This window comes from Vanessa cardui, chromosome 14 (genome assembly GCF_905220365.1).
Source record: "Vanessa cardui chromosome 14, ilVanCard2.1, whole genome shotgun sequence".
Taxonomy (NCBI): Eukaryota; Metazoa; Arthropoda; class Insecta; order Lepidoptera; family Nymphalidae; genus Vanessa; species Vanessa cardui.
Genome location: NC_061136.1, coordinates 942,394 through 955,656, shown reverse-complemented (window position 1 = coordinate 955,656; position 13,263 = coordinate 942,394). Strand labels below are relative to the sequence as shown.

At 32.6% G+C, this 13,263-nt stretch overlaps 1 protein-coding gene across 1 annotated transcript in view; it reads right to left on the bottom strand.

Moving 5' to 3' along the window:
• Positions 1-2,660: 2,660 nt before the first annotated feature.
• LOC124535368 (homeobox protein Hox-D11a-like) overlaps positions 2,661-13,263 on the bottom strand; it is a 44,526-nt gene continuing 33,923 nt past the window's right edge. The window contains exon 2 of the mRNA XM_047111566.1: positions 2,661-3,350. Coding sequence (XP_046967522.1) covers positions 2,965-3,350 — 386 coding nt within the window. The 3' untranslated portion in view covers positions 2,661-2,964. The remainder of the gene's footprint in view (positions 3,351-13,263) is intronic.

Here is a 13,263-nt window from a genome sequence, read left to right as displayed (position 1 = left end):
AAGCCCTTAAATAGCAATAGGACAATAATTATTAATGATTTTACCATTCCTATTTTTGTCCAGGAATTACTATAGAAATCTTGAATTATACTATTAATCCTTTTTATGAGACAAATAAATCCTATCAGTCCTTTAATTGAGCGAAAATGGGTTTTGTCGCTCTGTTGCTCTGTTGTTCTGTTGCTGTTCTGCTTATGTTTACAGCCGCACTCGTGAATCTTATAACATTTTACTAATATTTATTTCCTAGAAATATTCGTTATAATTGCAGCGCGTTTTGCAACCTGGTGCTTAAAGTAATTGTTTGCTTTACTCTACCCTTTTTTTTTTTTTTTTTTTTTTTTTATCGCTGGAAAAACGCTTTACGCGCTTCCCCCACGTGATGGAAGTGGGGGGGTGTGTGGGACTCCCCAGTTTCCTGGACGCCGAGTGCACCCAGGACCACCGGGTTTACCCACTAAAAAACCAGCGGTACCCTCTCCGTCCTTCGGCGGGCGCCACGGGATCGCTTACGCATGCTACCGTGCTTTACTCTACCCTAGAGCAAGAGCTGCAAATATTGTTTCGGCCATCAGTATATATGTACTTTAGAATATAGTTAGTTTATCTTCAAACTATCTATTCTTCAAACAATCGTCATGTTGATTAAAGTTTATAAAAGTAACATTTACTCTTAAACAGAAAAGCTATTCGCATCACATTTTGCATGAAATTGAATTGTATAAGGGTTTTCCTGAATATATTAATTTGCAAAGATGAGGTACTTGTCTGTTGTCTAATTTTCAATCTAGAAGTTATGCTCTAGGCTAGGAATTGTATTCCACAGGATGGCTTTGATGTTGTAACGTCAAACGTAAACTGCTACTCGTAACGCACTGGATTTAAATTCAAACATGATATAGATACTGAATGGATTAATTCCTACACATTTACTCATGAAGTTTTCCGGCACCGCGTAGTTTATCTTGATAAACGATAAATACGAATTGAGCACATGAAAACTCCCTCATTTGCGGGGGTTTGAACCTGCAGTCTTTTATATATTAAAAATAATTTATTATAATTAAAATATTCACGTAAATAAATAACTAATACTTCACATATTATAATTGGTATTATTAAAATAATAAGAGTTCGATTGAAAATAGATATAATTAATTTATTGGTAGATTTAATAGTTACTTAATAATACAAAAATGTACACACAATCGTACTTAACGCGCTTTATATACATTTAATTAGCGATGGTTCTAATTTGAAACCTGTACATAACTATTCTACAAACATACGGTCATTCTCAAATTAAAGAAAAATAAAATATCATCAGCATTTAAGAGGCGTTCAAAGCGTTACTTTGAAAATGACCAAGGTAAAGTCAGCAGCGAAAAGGTTGTTTAATTTTTTTTTCTGTTATATATGTTTTAATAGTCGGTATCTATCCTTTTTAAAATAAGAGTAAAAATAAAATACATTTGAATCAGTTTTAATAATTCTTTTTTGAATTTCACTGTAATTTAATTACTAATTTTCTTGATACTTTCGCTGCTGACTCTACTTTAAAAATATAAAACAAAATAGACTTTGGTTTAAATTACATCGTAAAAAATGTCTTAAAATATAAAAGCATTTTATTCAAACAATTAAAACAATTGTAAAAAAAATAAATTAAAAAATGAGTGTATCTATATATGAATTTGACAATTCACATTTACGTCTACCTTATATATATTTTTGATCTTAGAAATGAACATTATTTCCTAAGTAATCTCATAACCAAACACTCTATGTTTTTCTATTTCAAAATGGCGTATGTAACTTTAAATAAATATTTGCTATTTAAATTAAAGTTCATTGATTGTGCTAAAAAAACTCGCTGTAATTTTAAAAAAAAATCAGTTAAAGATCTTACGGAGTAGTATTTGATTTCAGCTTAATAAATATAACTATATTAAATTGAGCAGACTAAATAATTGAATTGTAATAATCGTTGCTAACATGGATGAAAAAAAAGCAATATAAAACCTTTTTGAAAGGATATCACATAGGATTGTGGCTTTTGACAAAATATGAATATTTTTTATTGACAGTTTGTGAAAATGCTTTTAAAATAAATGTATGGAATTTCATGAAACGAGGTACATTACGTTACAGCGCAATGAGGATTTAAAATTGTTTTAATAGATATGTAGCGGCCTTTTAAAGGGTTTTTACATTTATTTAATTTATTAAAAATACCTGCACACATATAGTATAATGTTACATTTTTACATTTATTTTAACGAATGCCTATCGACTAGGTTTATACTTCGGAATTTAAACATGACATAAATCTATTTAAGAGACAAGAAAGCGTGTCATGATGACCACGTAATAGCCCAATCACGTTTTCTCTTAGACTTTGTAAGAAACCACGTATAGTACGACACAACTTAGATGTCGCATCGGCAAAATTTGTTAATCCGATCACATCCGAATTAAGTACGCTCTCCCAAAATATCAATATTTATTTCTTATGTGAATGTGATCTTTACACAAATATAATAACTTGTAATATCAGATGACCTTATATATTCGTCAATTTGACACGTCGATTTACTTGCAAAAATTAATAGCGACGTATGTATAGTGTAGAATGGCGCGATAGGGAGCTATTTCTATTGGTTGTATAAATCGACAGTAATCGGTTTAATTGATTTTGCCGATGCTACATCTAAGTTGTGTCGTAATATATCAATTAACATTTTTGCCGGTTATATCTTAAATATAGCCAGATTAAAAGTATCGTTACAGATTTTATATCAATAGATTTACAAATGGGGCTAAAATAAGCATCTCAAGCCGTTGTTTTAGTTACAATTATACCCACACGTCTGACATCTTCGTTATGGTTCGATCAATTTATTAAACTGACCCCATCTTTGTATATTCAGGTAAATCGTATCAAAGTTCATTCACAAACACTACTTAGCTCGACTCCCTGCTGTTTTCGTTTGAGCCGATGGCACTAGAATGGGACGTCGAAGTCTCGGGGGCAACGATCAGGCCCTCCTTGATGCGTTTCTTCTGTTTCATTCTTCGATTCTGGAACCAGATTTTGACTTGTGTCTCGTTCAGTTGTAGGGCGGACGCTATTTCTATCCTTCTCGCTCTTGTTAAGTATTTGTTGAAGTGGAATTCCTTTTCGAGTTCAGTTAGCTGTTTGTTTGTGAAATTGGTTCGGCCGGTGTTGTTCAAGTTGAGGAGGGGGTTGGCGAGCATCTGGCTGCCAGTTGGGGTGCGGAGACCGTCCTGCGGACTTCCAAGGACGCCCTGGTTCACGAAGTCTGCTGGAGGTATCATCAGCTTTGGTGCTGGAAAGAAAAATAGCAGCATTAAGTTAAATTTTCAGACAATGTTTAAGGATTCTCTTCTATGTTCTGATCAATACAATTGTAAAGCTTTTGGTCATTGTTGTTCAATCATCTAATATTCTCTCACGTTCAGTTTACTATATATTGGATTAAAGGGATTGGCTTCTGACAGGGATCGACTTCAAGGCGCTTCATTGAGTATTTAGTTGTATTTGTTTAACTAACATCCGCTAACCTTCATAACAATGAAATAGAACGCTATTTAACTTCGTCGAAAAAAAAAAAACAAAAAACCGACGGTCAACTCATTTTTTTTTTCGTCCGTACAAATATTTGCGGGCGCAGGTTTATTTATACAAAGCCTCATTGCTCATAATCTTTTTACGACATTACAAAGAATTGTCCGTGGGAGCAAATCGCGTGTATAATCGAGACAGGTGTCAATTTTTTCTAATACGTGGACGAAAGAGATAAAAGATATTTCAATATTGGCTGTAAGGAGGCGCCCCGCTGCGCAGGAGTGCCTAACCTGCAGTCTCTTGGTATACGTGAAGTTTTGACGTTTATTATTGTAGAAAAGTAAACATGAATTGAGTTCTACGTGTCCGTGCTGTCAACTTTATGTTACAAGTTGGCTTTTGACTTTGTTTAGTTCAAGTTAAACTTTTTATGAATACTTTTTTTTTTAAAACGACGCCTTCGAGTAATTTGTGTATTAAATTTATTTGCTGTTATGAATTTATTTAAATTCTATTTATCAATAAATATATGATATTATTTATATCTTTATATTTATTTATTATATAATTAGTTTTTACATTTATTCATTTACTTAATAATTATTTAACTTGAGTCATATTTTATTCTAAAGCTTTGCTAGCTCAATTGTATTTCGGCAATTTTCGCTTTAATAGTTGCTTATAGTATGTACATTAGATGTAATACAATAATAGCAATCCTATCATGCGAATAAAATATTATTGGGTATTTCTTTCAAGGAAAGGTAGCAAACTGGAGTTTTGAATTTGCCAGTGTTCGCATTTCCGTGCCTTGATAAAAACTATATCTACTTCCGTATCCGAACGTGTTTTATTGCCCTTTTAAAGTTATGAGTAAAATTACCTTATTTGGACGTATTAACGTCAATTTTATTTAAGTTCATCACTGCAAAAAAGGTCAGCCACGAATATTAGGTCTTGTCAGAAATCGGTAAAAAGGATTTTACTATCAATATTTAATTTTAATTGTACTATCCAATTATTAAAAAAACTATTACTTATTATTATCACCAAGGATTGTATATCGCTAATATATTAACGAATTGCGTTTGACAATTATTTAATTCGTATGTTTGTTATTTATTGATTGATTTGACTTTTATCAAAATATTCCAAGAATTTTTTTATTGTTGGAATATTTTGATAATAATATTTAAGAAAATTATATCATATTGTGTATAATATACGATATTGATTATAACAATCATAAGATTTAAAGTATATAAGTGTCAAATTAGCGTGTGCATAAACAGTGAGTTGTTATAAAACAGAACCGGTGAATTAAAAATCGTTATTAATATTGTGCGAGTGCTCGCAAATGTAAGGTGGGATAAATTCATTAAGTTTCAACGCGTTCAAGGAAACAAATTAACAGAGAAACGGTCATTCCTCGACAACAGTTGCAACGTAACGGGTTGTCAGATTAAATGGAAAAGGAAGGATTAACTGGACGAGGGGTGGACGGAGGCGCTTAATTAACGCGCCAGCTTTAAGTAACAATTAATAAATATATATTGGATGGACATTGATCATATTGTCTTTACGAAATAGACAATACTATTGGCCTTTTCAGGTATACTGACAATTAGCCACAGAGCCAGAATCATTACGCAACTGAACTAAATCTATATCATAAACCTCTCCTAGAAGTTTGAGCTGGACCCGACATTATATTCAAGATCAATTCATTAGTATACTGAATATTAATCAACACATACTATAACTAAGTTTACAATCTATAAATTTTTAATTAAGTATTATCCATTAGTGTTTTATTAAACTGTCTTTTAATATGTATTATAAAGTCTTTTCCCAGGATACCAGAACCGACTTTGTGGAGTTAGAATAATGTCATAGCCAATTATTAAATTGAAAAGTTTTTAAATTCTATTACAAAATACTGATAATAGAAATGAAACACTATTCCAAAAAAAAATCAACACATACTTTATTCAAGTAAGCTTTTAAAGCACTTTTGAATCTTCATTTAACAATTAAGTGAAGCTACCACAGGTTCGGGAAGTAGATGCTATAGTTTTCTATAGAAACTCAGTAGTTACCCTGTTTCGACTTTTAAAAGTACAGCCATGTTAGTTAAGCATAATTATATATGTATGTATAATTAAGATATGTTGATAAAACTGTGGATTTATTTAATCAACATATATATTATGTTCAATTAACATATTTATCTAATATAGTGTCAAATCAATTACTACTGAATTTTTCGTTGGCAGCTTTACATTTAATTTCTTTTGTAAAGTAATTATAATCAAATTCCCGTCAAGTAATTTGCATATAACAATTATAATCTTGTAACCTCGCGACTCAAATAAACTCGTGAGAGTCTTATGGAATAAAGTAAGTATTTATTATTAGTAGTCGCCTGCGTCTTCGCTCGTGTTAGGGTGTTCGTTGTCATGTCGCAAAAAAGTATCCTATGTCCGTTCTTGGAGTACATCAAATTCGGTTCAGCGGTTAGGTCATGAAGGAGTGAAAGGCAGACAGACAGATATACAGAGTTACTTTCATATTTATAGTATTAATATAGATTACTATACTGACTACGTGTTTGAGGGGGGAGGTAAGCGGTCAGATGTTAGGTATGTATCCTATGCCTTTGTTTACCTACGACTTTTTGTTTGCAAAATTTAACGTTGAGGTGTGTAGTTAGCACATGAAAGTGCAAAGTATCTCAATTTCGAATTTAAGATACTGTGGCATAAACAACAACAACAACTGCTTGTAAATTTCCCACTGTAGGCTTCAGGCCTCCTCTCCCTTTGAGGAAGAGGTTTGAAACATAATCCACCACGCTGTTCCAATGCGGATGGTCGAATACACATGTGGCAGAATTTCTATGAAATTAGATACATACACGTTTCTCACATCTCTCACGATGTTTTCTAAATGATGAATTATAAACACAAATTAATCACATGTATATTAAGTGGTGCCTGTCTGGGCTTGAAGTCGCAATTATCGGTTAAGATGCTCGCGTTCTAATCACTGGGCCATCTCGTTTTTACTAAAGATATTATAACAACTAATAACTATAGTGAGGAAAGATCTACAAACATTAGTATTGATGCAATTACATCCGCGGCGTGGTGTGGTCAACAATTGCATCATTTGAGCAAACCCATGGTGTATGCGGGTATGACAACACTTCACATTGACACGCAACCAAAGCACCATGCAGCCCGTTGGCAGACCAAACAGCGGCGTGTTTGTGCGTCTGTTTGCGCAACCTGCCCGCTCGCACTTGGACCCATAATATGAGATGATTATGCGTTTCCATAATACGATATCTATATTTATATTATAAATGTGAAAGTAACCATTTGTCTGTGTAAGAATGGCTACTTTTTTGTCTAACACGTGACAATCCCTTAAACGCAGACGAAGTCGCGGGCAAAATTAGTACGTCATATGTTATATACGAATTAGCGATTATACTTGCGATAATTTTGGGTGCTAATATGCTAGGTCCTTTGTCTGTGGATACACTGGCTTACTCACCATTTACAACAAAACTAAACTGACTATCGCTGCTTGGGGGTAAAATATATGAAGAGTGGGTACCTACCCAGGCCTGCATAACGCCCTCCCACATTTGGTGTATATTCCAGCTATTTTAACCTTATAAATATGTAATGTTATATAAGTTGACTAGCGATCTGCCCCGGCTTCGCACGGATGCAATGCTGATACTAAATATACCACAGAATTTGTTTATTTACGACATTATACCTATTATTATTTATAAAACCATCAAAATCCGTTGCGCAATTTTAAAGATCTAAGCATACATAGGGACAGACAGTAGTAAGCGCCTTTGTTTTATACTATACCTAATTTAGACGGACTAACGAATATTATTAACAATGGAAACGAACCCGTCAAATGGTCGGTCTGCGCGTACGCAGCGCGCCTGTGACAATATTGACAGTGACGCAAAAGTATACAAACTTCTCTGCTTTGTCTACGTGCGCTGTACTGCTGACAACGAGTTTCGGCGTATTGTCTTTCAAGGATACCTAAAAATAATCTCTATAGCGATTAAGTAAAGGAACGTGACAAACACATCGTTTTAAGAATCCATGAAGATTAAGAAATCATATAGATGTTTTCTGTTTCAGAAGCAATAATAAATTACATAGAGAAACTATACCTTAATTAATTCGCTTCTTACCTTTGGAATATTTAATTTTTTTCTAAAAAATATTTCATTTCGTTATAAACAGTTGGCTTTATAGTGAAACTATTTTCTTTCAGCTTAATAAATGAAGCATGTAAAGACTTGACAAAGACCAAAGCAGGCTTGAGGTTAAAAATATGGCAGAGTTTTGCTTGACATAACACAACTATAATATAATTACCCCTATTAAGTACTTGAACTTGTTTACTATTTTCACTATATAATAGTTATTACTACACAGTTCCCTGGAATAGAACTTACTGTTACTCTGCCTAGCCTCTGACGTACCGTCAATCATTACATAGTAAAAAAATTAAGTCGCTAAATTACGTAAAGTATTTTGATGCATTATTTTTTAATAGGTAGAGTGATTCGAGATGAAGGTTTTTGTACATTATTATATATACAATGCATGGAGAATATAGTAAAGAAACACTGATAATTTTAAAAGTTTCCAATATGATGTCGTAAATAACCAAAATCTAGTATTCTAGCCCGCACGATGCCGGGGCGGGTCGCTAGTATTATGTATACTCTATCTAAGATATTGGGATTTAGACAGATATATATTTATAGTACTTAATAAATACCATATATTCCTTTCTTAAAAACTGTACAGCAAGTAACTAAAAGCAGCCAACATTTGCCTCCAATCGACCAATATACAGCAAAGCAACCGTCAAAGGAGCCGCGCATTAACTGTTTGTACTTGTAACAGAAGAAGGCCGGCGCGACACCGCTAATCCATTACGCCGGCAAATGTTTGCTCAGCGACGACTGGCCTTAGATTTTTGCTTTCGATCCCGCTGCCAAATCACGCAATTGTGGTTCCATTTCATAAATTCGATGAAATTATTTGGTATAAAATATAACATGAATGCATTTACCGGTTTGATCTCATTTACAAGTTATAAATTTTTATTGTGATTGTTTTTAAGTTACATTAAGGCCTTATATATGTAGGGAAGATCAGTCTCTATATAAAATAGAAAAAATAATTATCTATACTTATAATAAAATTGGAGTGTCTGTTTGTAAAATTAAAATTATTTAAAATTGTTTTATGCGCATTCTTGATGTTGTTGTTAATATGGTATAAATAGAAAAATAACGTTTTTTAAAATTTTCGTCTGTCGGTCTGTATTTTTGTCTGTCGGTTTGTATTAACTTATTTCTGGAATGGCTAGACCGATATTGACGGGACTTTCAATAACAGATGTTAAATCTGTAACACTAATAAATTATATAGTGTAGCCTATTGTATTGTATGTACACTCAGTTTCTGATTATTATATCTTTATTAATAGTACCTAAAACACTATTAATATCTACTTGTACGTTACTTTTCGTTTCAATAAAACCTACGTGGACATTTAAAATTTATTTTTTTCGCAAATTCAAAAATAACATCATAGACTATTTAATCTCTCGACCAATAACATCTCGTTAATTCAATGTAGATTGTTGTTTATTTAGCCTCTTATATGGGCTATAGGTACATCAGCTTTTTGCAGAATTAACACCCCTATATATCCTTTATTTACCGAATGATGCGGGCGGCAATGAAACTCATCAATAACGCCGCGTCCGAATTACTCGTAATTCAATCAATTCAATTGTTAAACACGACTGGCCGTGTACCGCGTCAACGCCCCGAAAAAAACTTTCATATAAATTTCGAGTACCGTGGTCCCATTGTTTGTTAAACGTGGCTAAAACTGCGCGAGCGGGATAGAAAACTGGATGATATGAATTCAGTAACCAACGAAAATATCCGTTTCTTTCTTTTAAAAGTCTATCATGTTACGGATCACGTAGTCCCTATTACATGTCAATGGCCGTCTGACAGCTAAATGACAGCTAGGGGAGCGGGAAGCAATGCGATTGGTCGAAAATTGGACAATACAGCAGATGCGTTAAATTTTTTTACTGTCACCGAACCGCCATGTTTGCCTAAATTCTTTACCGAAAAATGGGTGTACACATAAAGTAAAAAAAAAAATTACCGGCAGCTGACATTTCAATTTGCTACGGAGTTGACATGTTAGATGTGTATTAAAGGTTGAATTATATTATAATATTATACCAAAAGAAATACCATAGAAAAATATTGTGTTGCTATATTATATTTAGATATAACAAAGACATTTTCGAATAATAAAATTGGAAATATTTTTCTGTTTCCTAATTTTTAATTATGTTGTGTAATATGTAAGGGTTACTGCACATTTTAATAAAGAATTAAGGCAGATAACGGCGACGTGATGCCAAATAAAACAAACAAGCGTGGCAATATGTGTAATCCGGTAATCCCTCGCGTGTAATACTGATATCGATATGTGCACGTCACTAGAAACGTCATTAAAACCAAAAATATTAAATTATAATCTGTATTCTCAATGTTATGTTCTGATAGTGAAGAACCAAAATTATTCTTCGTATTTAAATGCCTATAAATATATAGTGATTAATATTTCTACAGCAACAGTAGTATTTATATTTTGAATAAATTTGTTATTTGTATAATCTGTACTAAAATTACAAATGCGAAAATATCTGTCTGTGTGTTACACTTTCACGTTCAAATCAATGAACCGAAAATCATGTGCTATGGTATGAAGCACCTTTGGATTACAAGCTTAAAGATACATAGGCTACATTTTCACACCCCATGCTTGATAACTAAACCCTAAAACGCGAGCGTAATCACAACAGACAATTGGTGACATATAAAAAAATATTATAAAAAAGTTAAAAATCAAGATGGCGTTGATGTATCGAATTAAAGCTTTGCCAACACATTATATTTTGTAATTTTCTATTATTAGATTGAATTGGATTTATATCCCAAATATAAACATCTGTTCTGGCTTTTGAAAATTATGGTTGAGTAAAGGAACTCCCTTACATACATAAACTAAAAAACTAGCTTTTAAACAACTGGTAGTGTGTCTTTCATTAAGGAATTCGATATTATATACTTCGCTGTGTCAATGGAAAATGTTGTAGTGCCGCAATTAATAAACAAATTACTGAGAAAGGGATTGAAACCGTGAACGTTAGTTAAGAATCGAATATTTTATATACTGAGACATCTGGTTTTAGTTGTATTAATATTTTTGTAACGTGCATTACGCCAACACTCGACATCAGCCGACACCGACGGCCAACATCCGACGCGGTATGACGGATCACCGCTAGAGAATAATATTTCTACCGTATTTATTCTGGGTATTAAAATATGAAGATAAATATATCTGATATAACGTATATAATCAGTTATCCGAAAATATTAAAAATCAAGATCAAAATATACTTTATTCAAGTACATTTAGGCTTTACATAATGTTGTCTTAAATTTTCGCGATTATTACACATTGAAATAAAACTAACACTTTACACCGTTCGTGGCCACGGGTAGACTCCCGTGACAACGAACGCTGGAAAGTGCTCGAAACGTCGGGATGTTAAAAATAATTAATATACGCGATTTAAATCCGTTAAAACTTGTTTTATTTCAAGTAGGCTTTTACAAGGACTTTTGAATCGTCATTTTACAATTCAGTGAAGCTACCACCGGTTCGGTAAGTAGATTCTACTGAAAAGAACCGACCAAAACTCAGTAGTTACTCTTTTTTAAAAATACAGCCATATCAGTTAATTACAAATTAGTATGTACGTAATTTATCCTGTCTGGAAGTCACAAAGTACTAAGGTAATTAATAAGGCGTATTACTCAAAATAAGTATCCTTAAATCATGGATGGAGGATGAGGTTTTCTTATGCATGTAAAAAATTAATAGTAATTGTCTACTAATTAAATAAAATCACATCACATAGCTGAATATGCTTCATACAGTAGGTAGAAAGAGGTAATCATCATGGGAAAAATCATTTTTTTGTCTCTGACAATTTTCGAGTGAAGATTGGAATAATTCCATTTAAACAATAACAAAAACTTAAATTAAATACATTGTTGTTTAGATAGACTTTAGCAACAAGTTGGTCTTGATCAAGGTTGGAAATTTTTAGCGGCTATTTACATTACATTAGGATATAACTTGCTATATAATTTATAAATATTTTGCAATTTTGTCTGCCGGCTAATAAATATTATTAATATTAATATTACTGATTCAGCTTTTGTTAGTATAAGTTGGAGCGCGGTACTTCAGTCGGTACCAAACCTTTGTATACGTTTGACGTTTATAAAATAAACACATATTAATTAATGCAATATATAATTTGGAGATCTGTATAATATAAAGAACGCGACAATTCGTATCGCAAAATGAATCGCATAGGTGACAAGAAATATTAAACGGATTCGAAATTAAAATTTAATTGCGACAACATTTGTTGTATAATAATTATATATATTTTGTATCATTGTTTTTTTTTCAAAATTATTTCCTAGAAATTATTTTACAAGTATAAAGTAATTTGAAACGAAATTTTTGAGCATCTAGATACAGAATATTAACTTAACTTGGTAGGTTTGTAGGTTTTTGTAGAGTTTGCGCAAACCTGACTATATACCACCTATATATTATATTCTACCGCTAAACAGTAATAATTATTATTGTTGTGTATCGGTTGGAAAGGGGAGTGAGGCACTGTAAAGTAACTATTGGTACAATGGACATGACATTAGCTCCCAATGTTGGTGGCGCATTGGTGATTGTAAGAAATGGTCAATATTTTTTGTAGTGCTGATGTCTATAAAAAAGTGCATATATATGATTATTGAGTAATTCGGAAATATTTTTGTTTAAAGTATTAATATTATTATATGCATTACGCCGCATCAACACAGCAGCCGACGCCTTTGACGGATCACCATGGGAGAAAAATATTCCTACCCCAATGTTTGCTTCGGGTACGTGGTTATTAGCTTTAGCCTAAGGATTTGAATAGATAAGTATATAATTTCATAATTATATTAACGCAATCGCTGATGGCCTAGTGGTTAGAGCGTGTACATCTTAACTGATGATTGCGAGTTCAAACCCACTCAATTTTCCTGTGCTTTATTTGTATTTATTAGAGTTCTTGAGTTAGTCGGTGTCAGAAAACATCGCGAGGAAGTCTCCATTCTAATTTCAACGAAGACTGCCACATTTAAATCCATCAACCCGCATTAGAGCAGCGTCATGGAAAATGGCCCTAACCGTCTTCTTAAAGGAAATCGAGGCCATAGCCCAACTAAGGAAAATAACAGGATATTACTACAATCAACTAACTACTAACTTAAAATGATATTTAAAGTAATATGCGATATTTTATAATAATTATACCCATATAAAGGAAACACAAATCAGTGTCTATTGTAAGACAAAAAAAAAAACTTTTTCCTTACTACGAGTTCGATATATAATGATCTTTTTCTATACAACTGCTAATTAATTATTATTATATGCGTATACTGTAATTA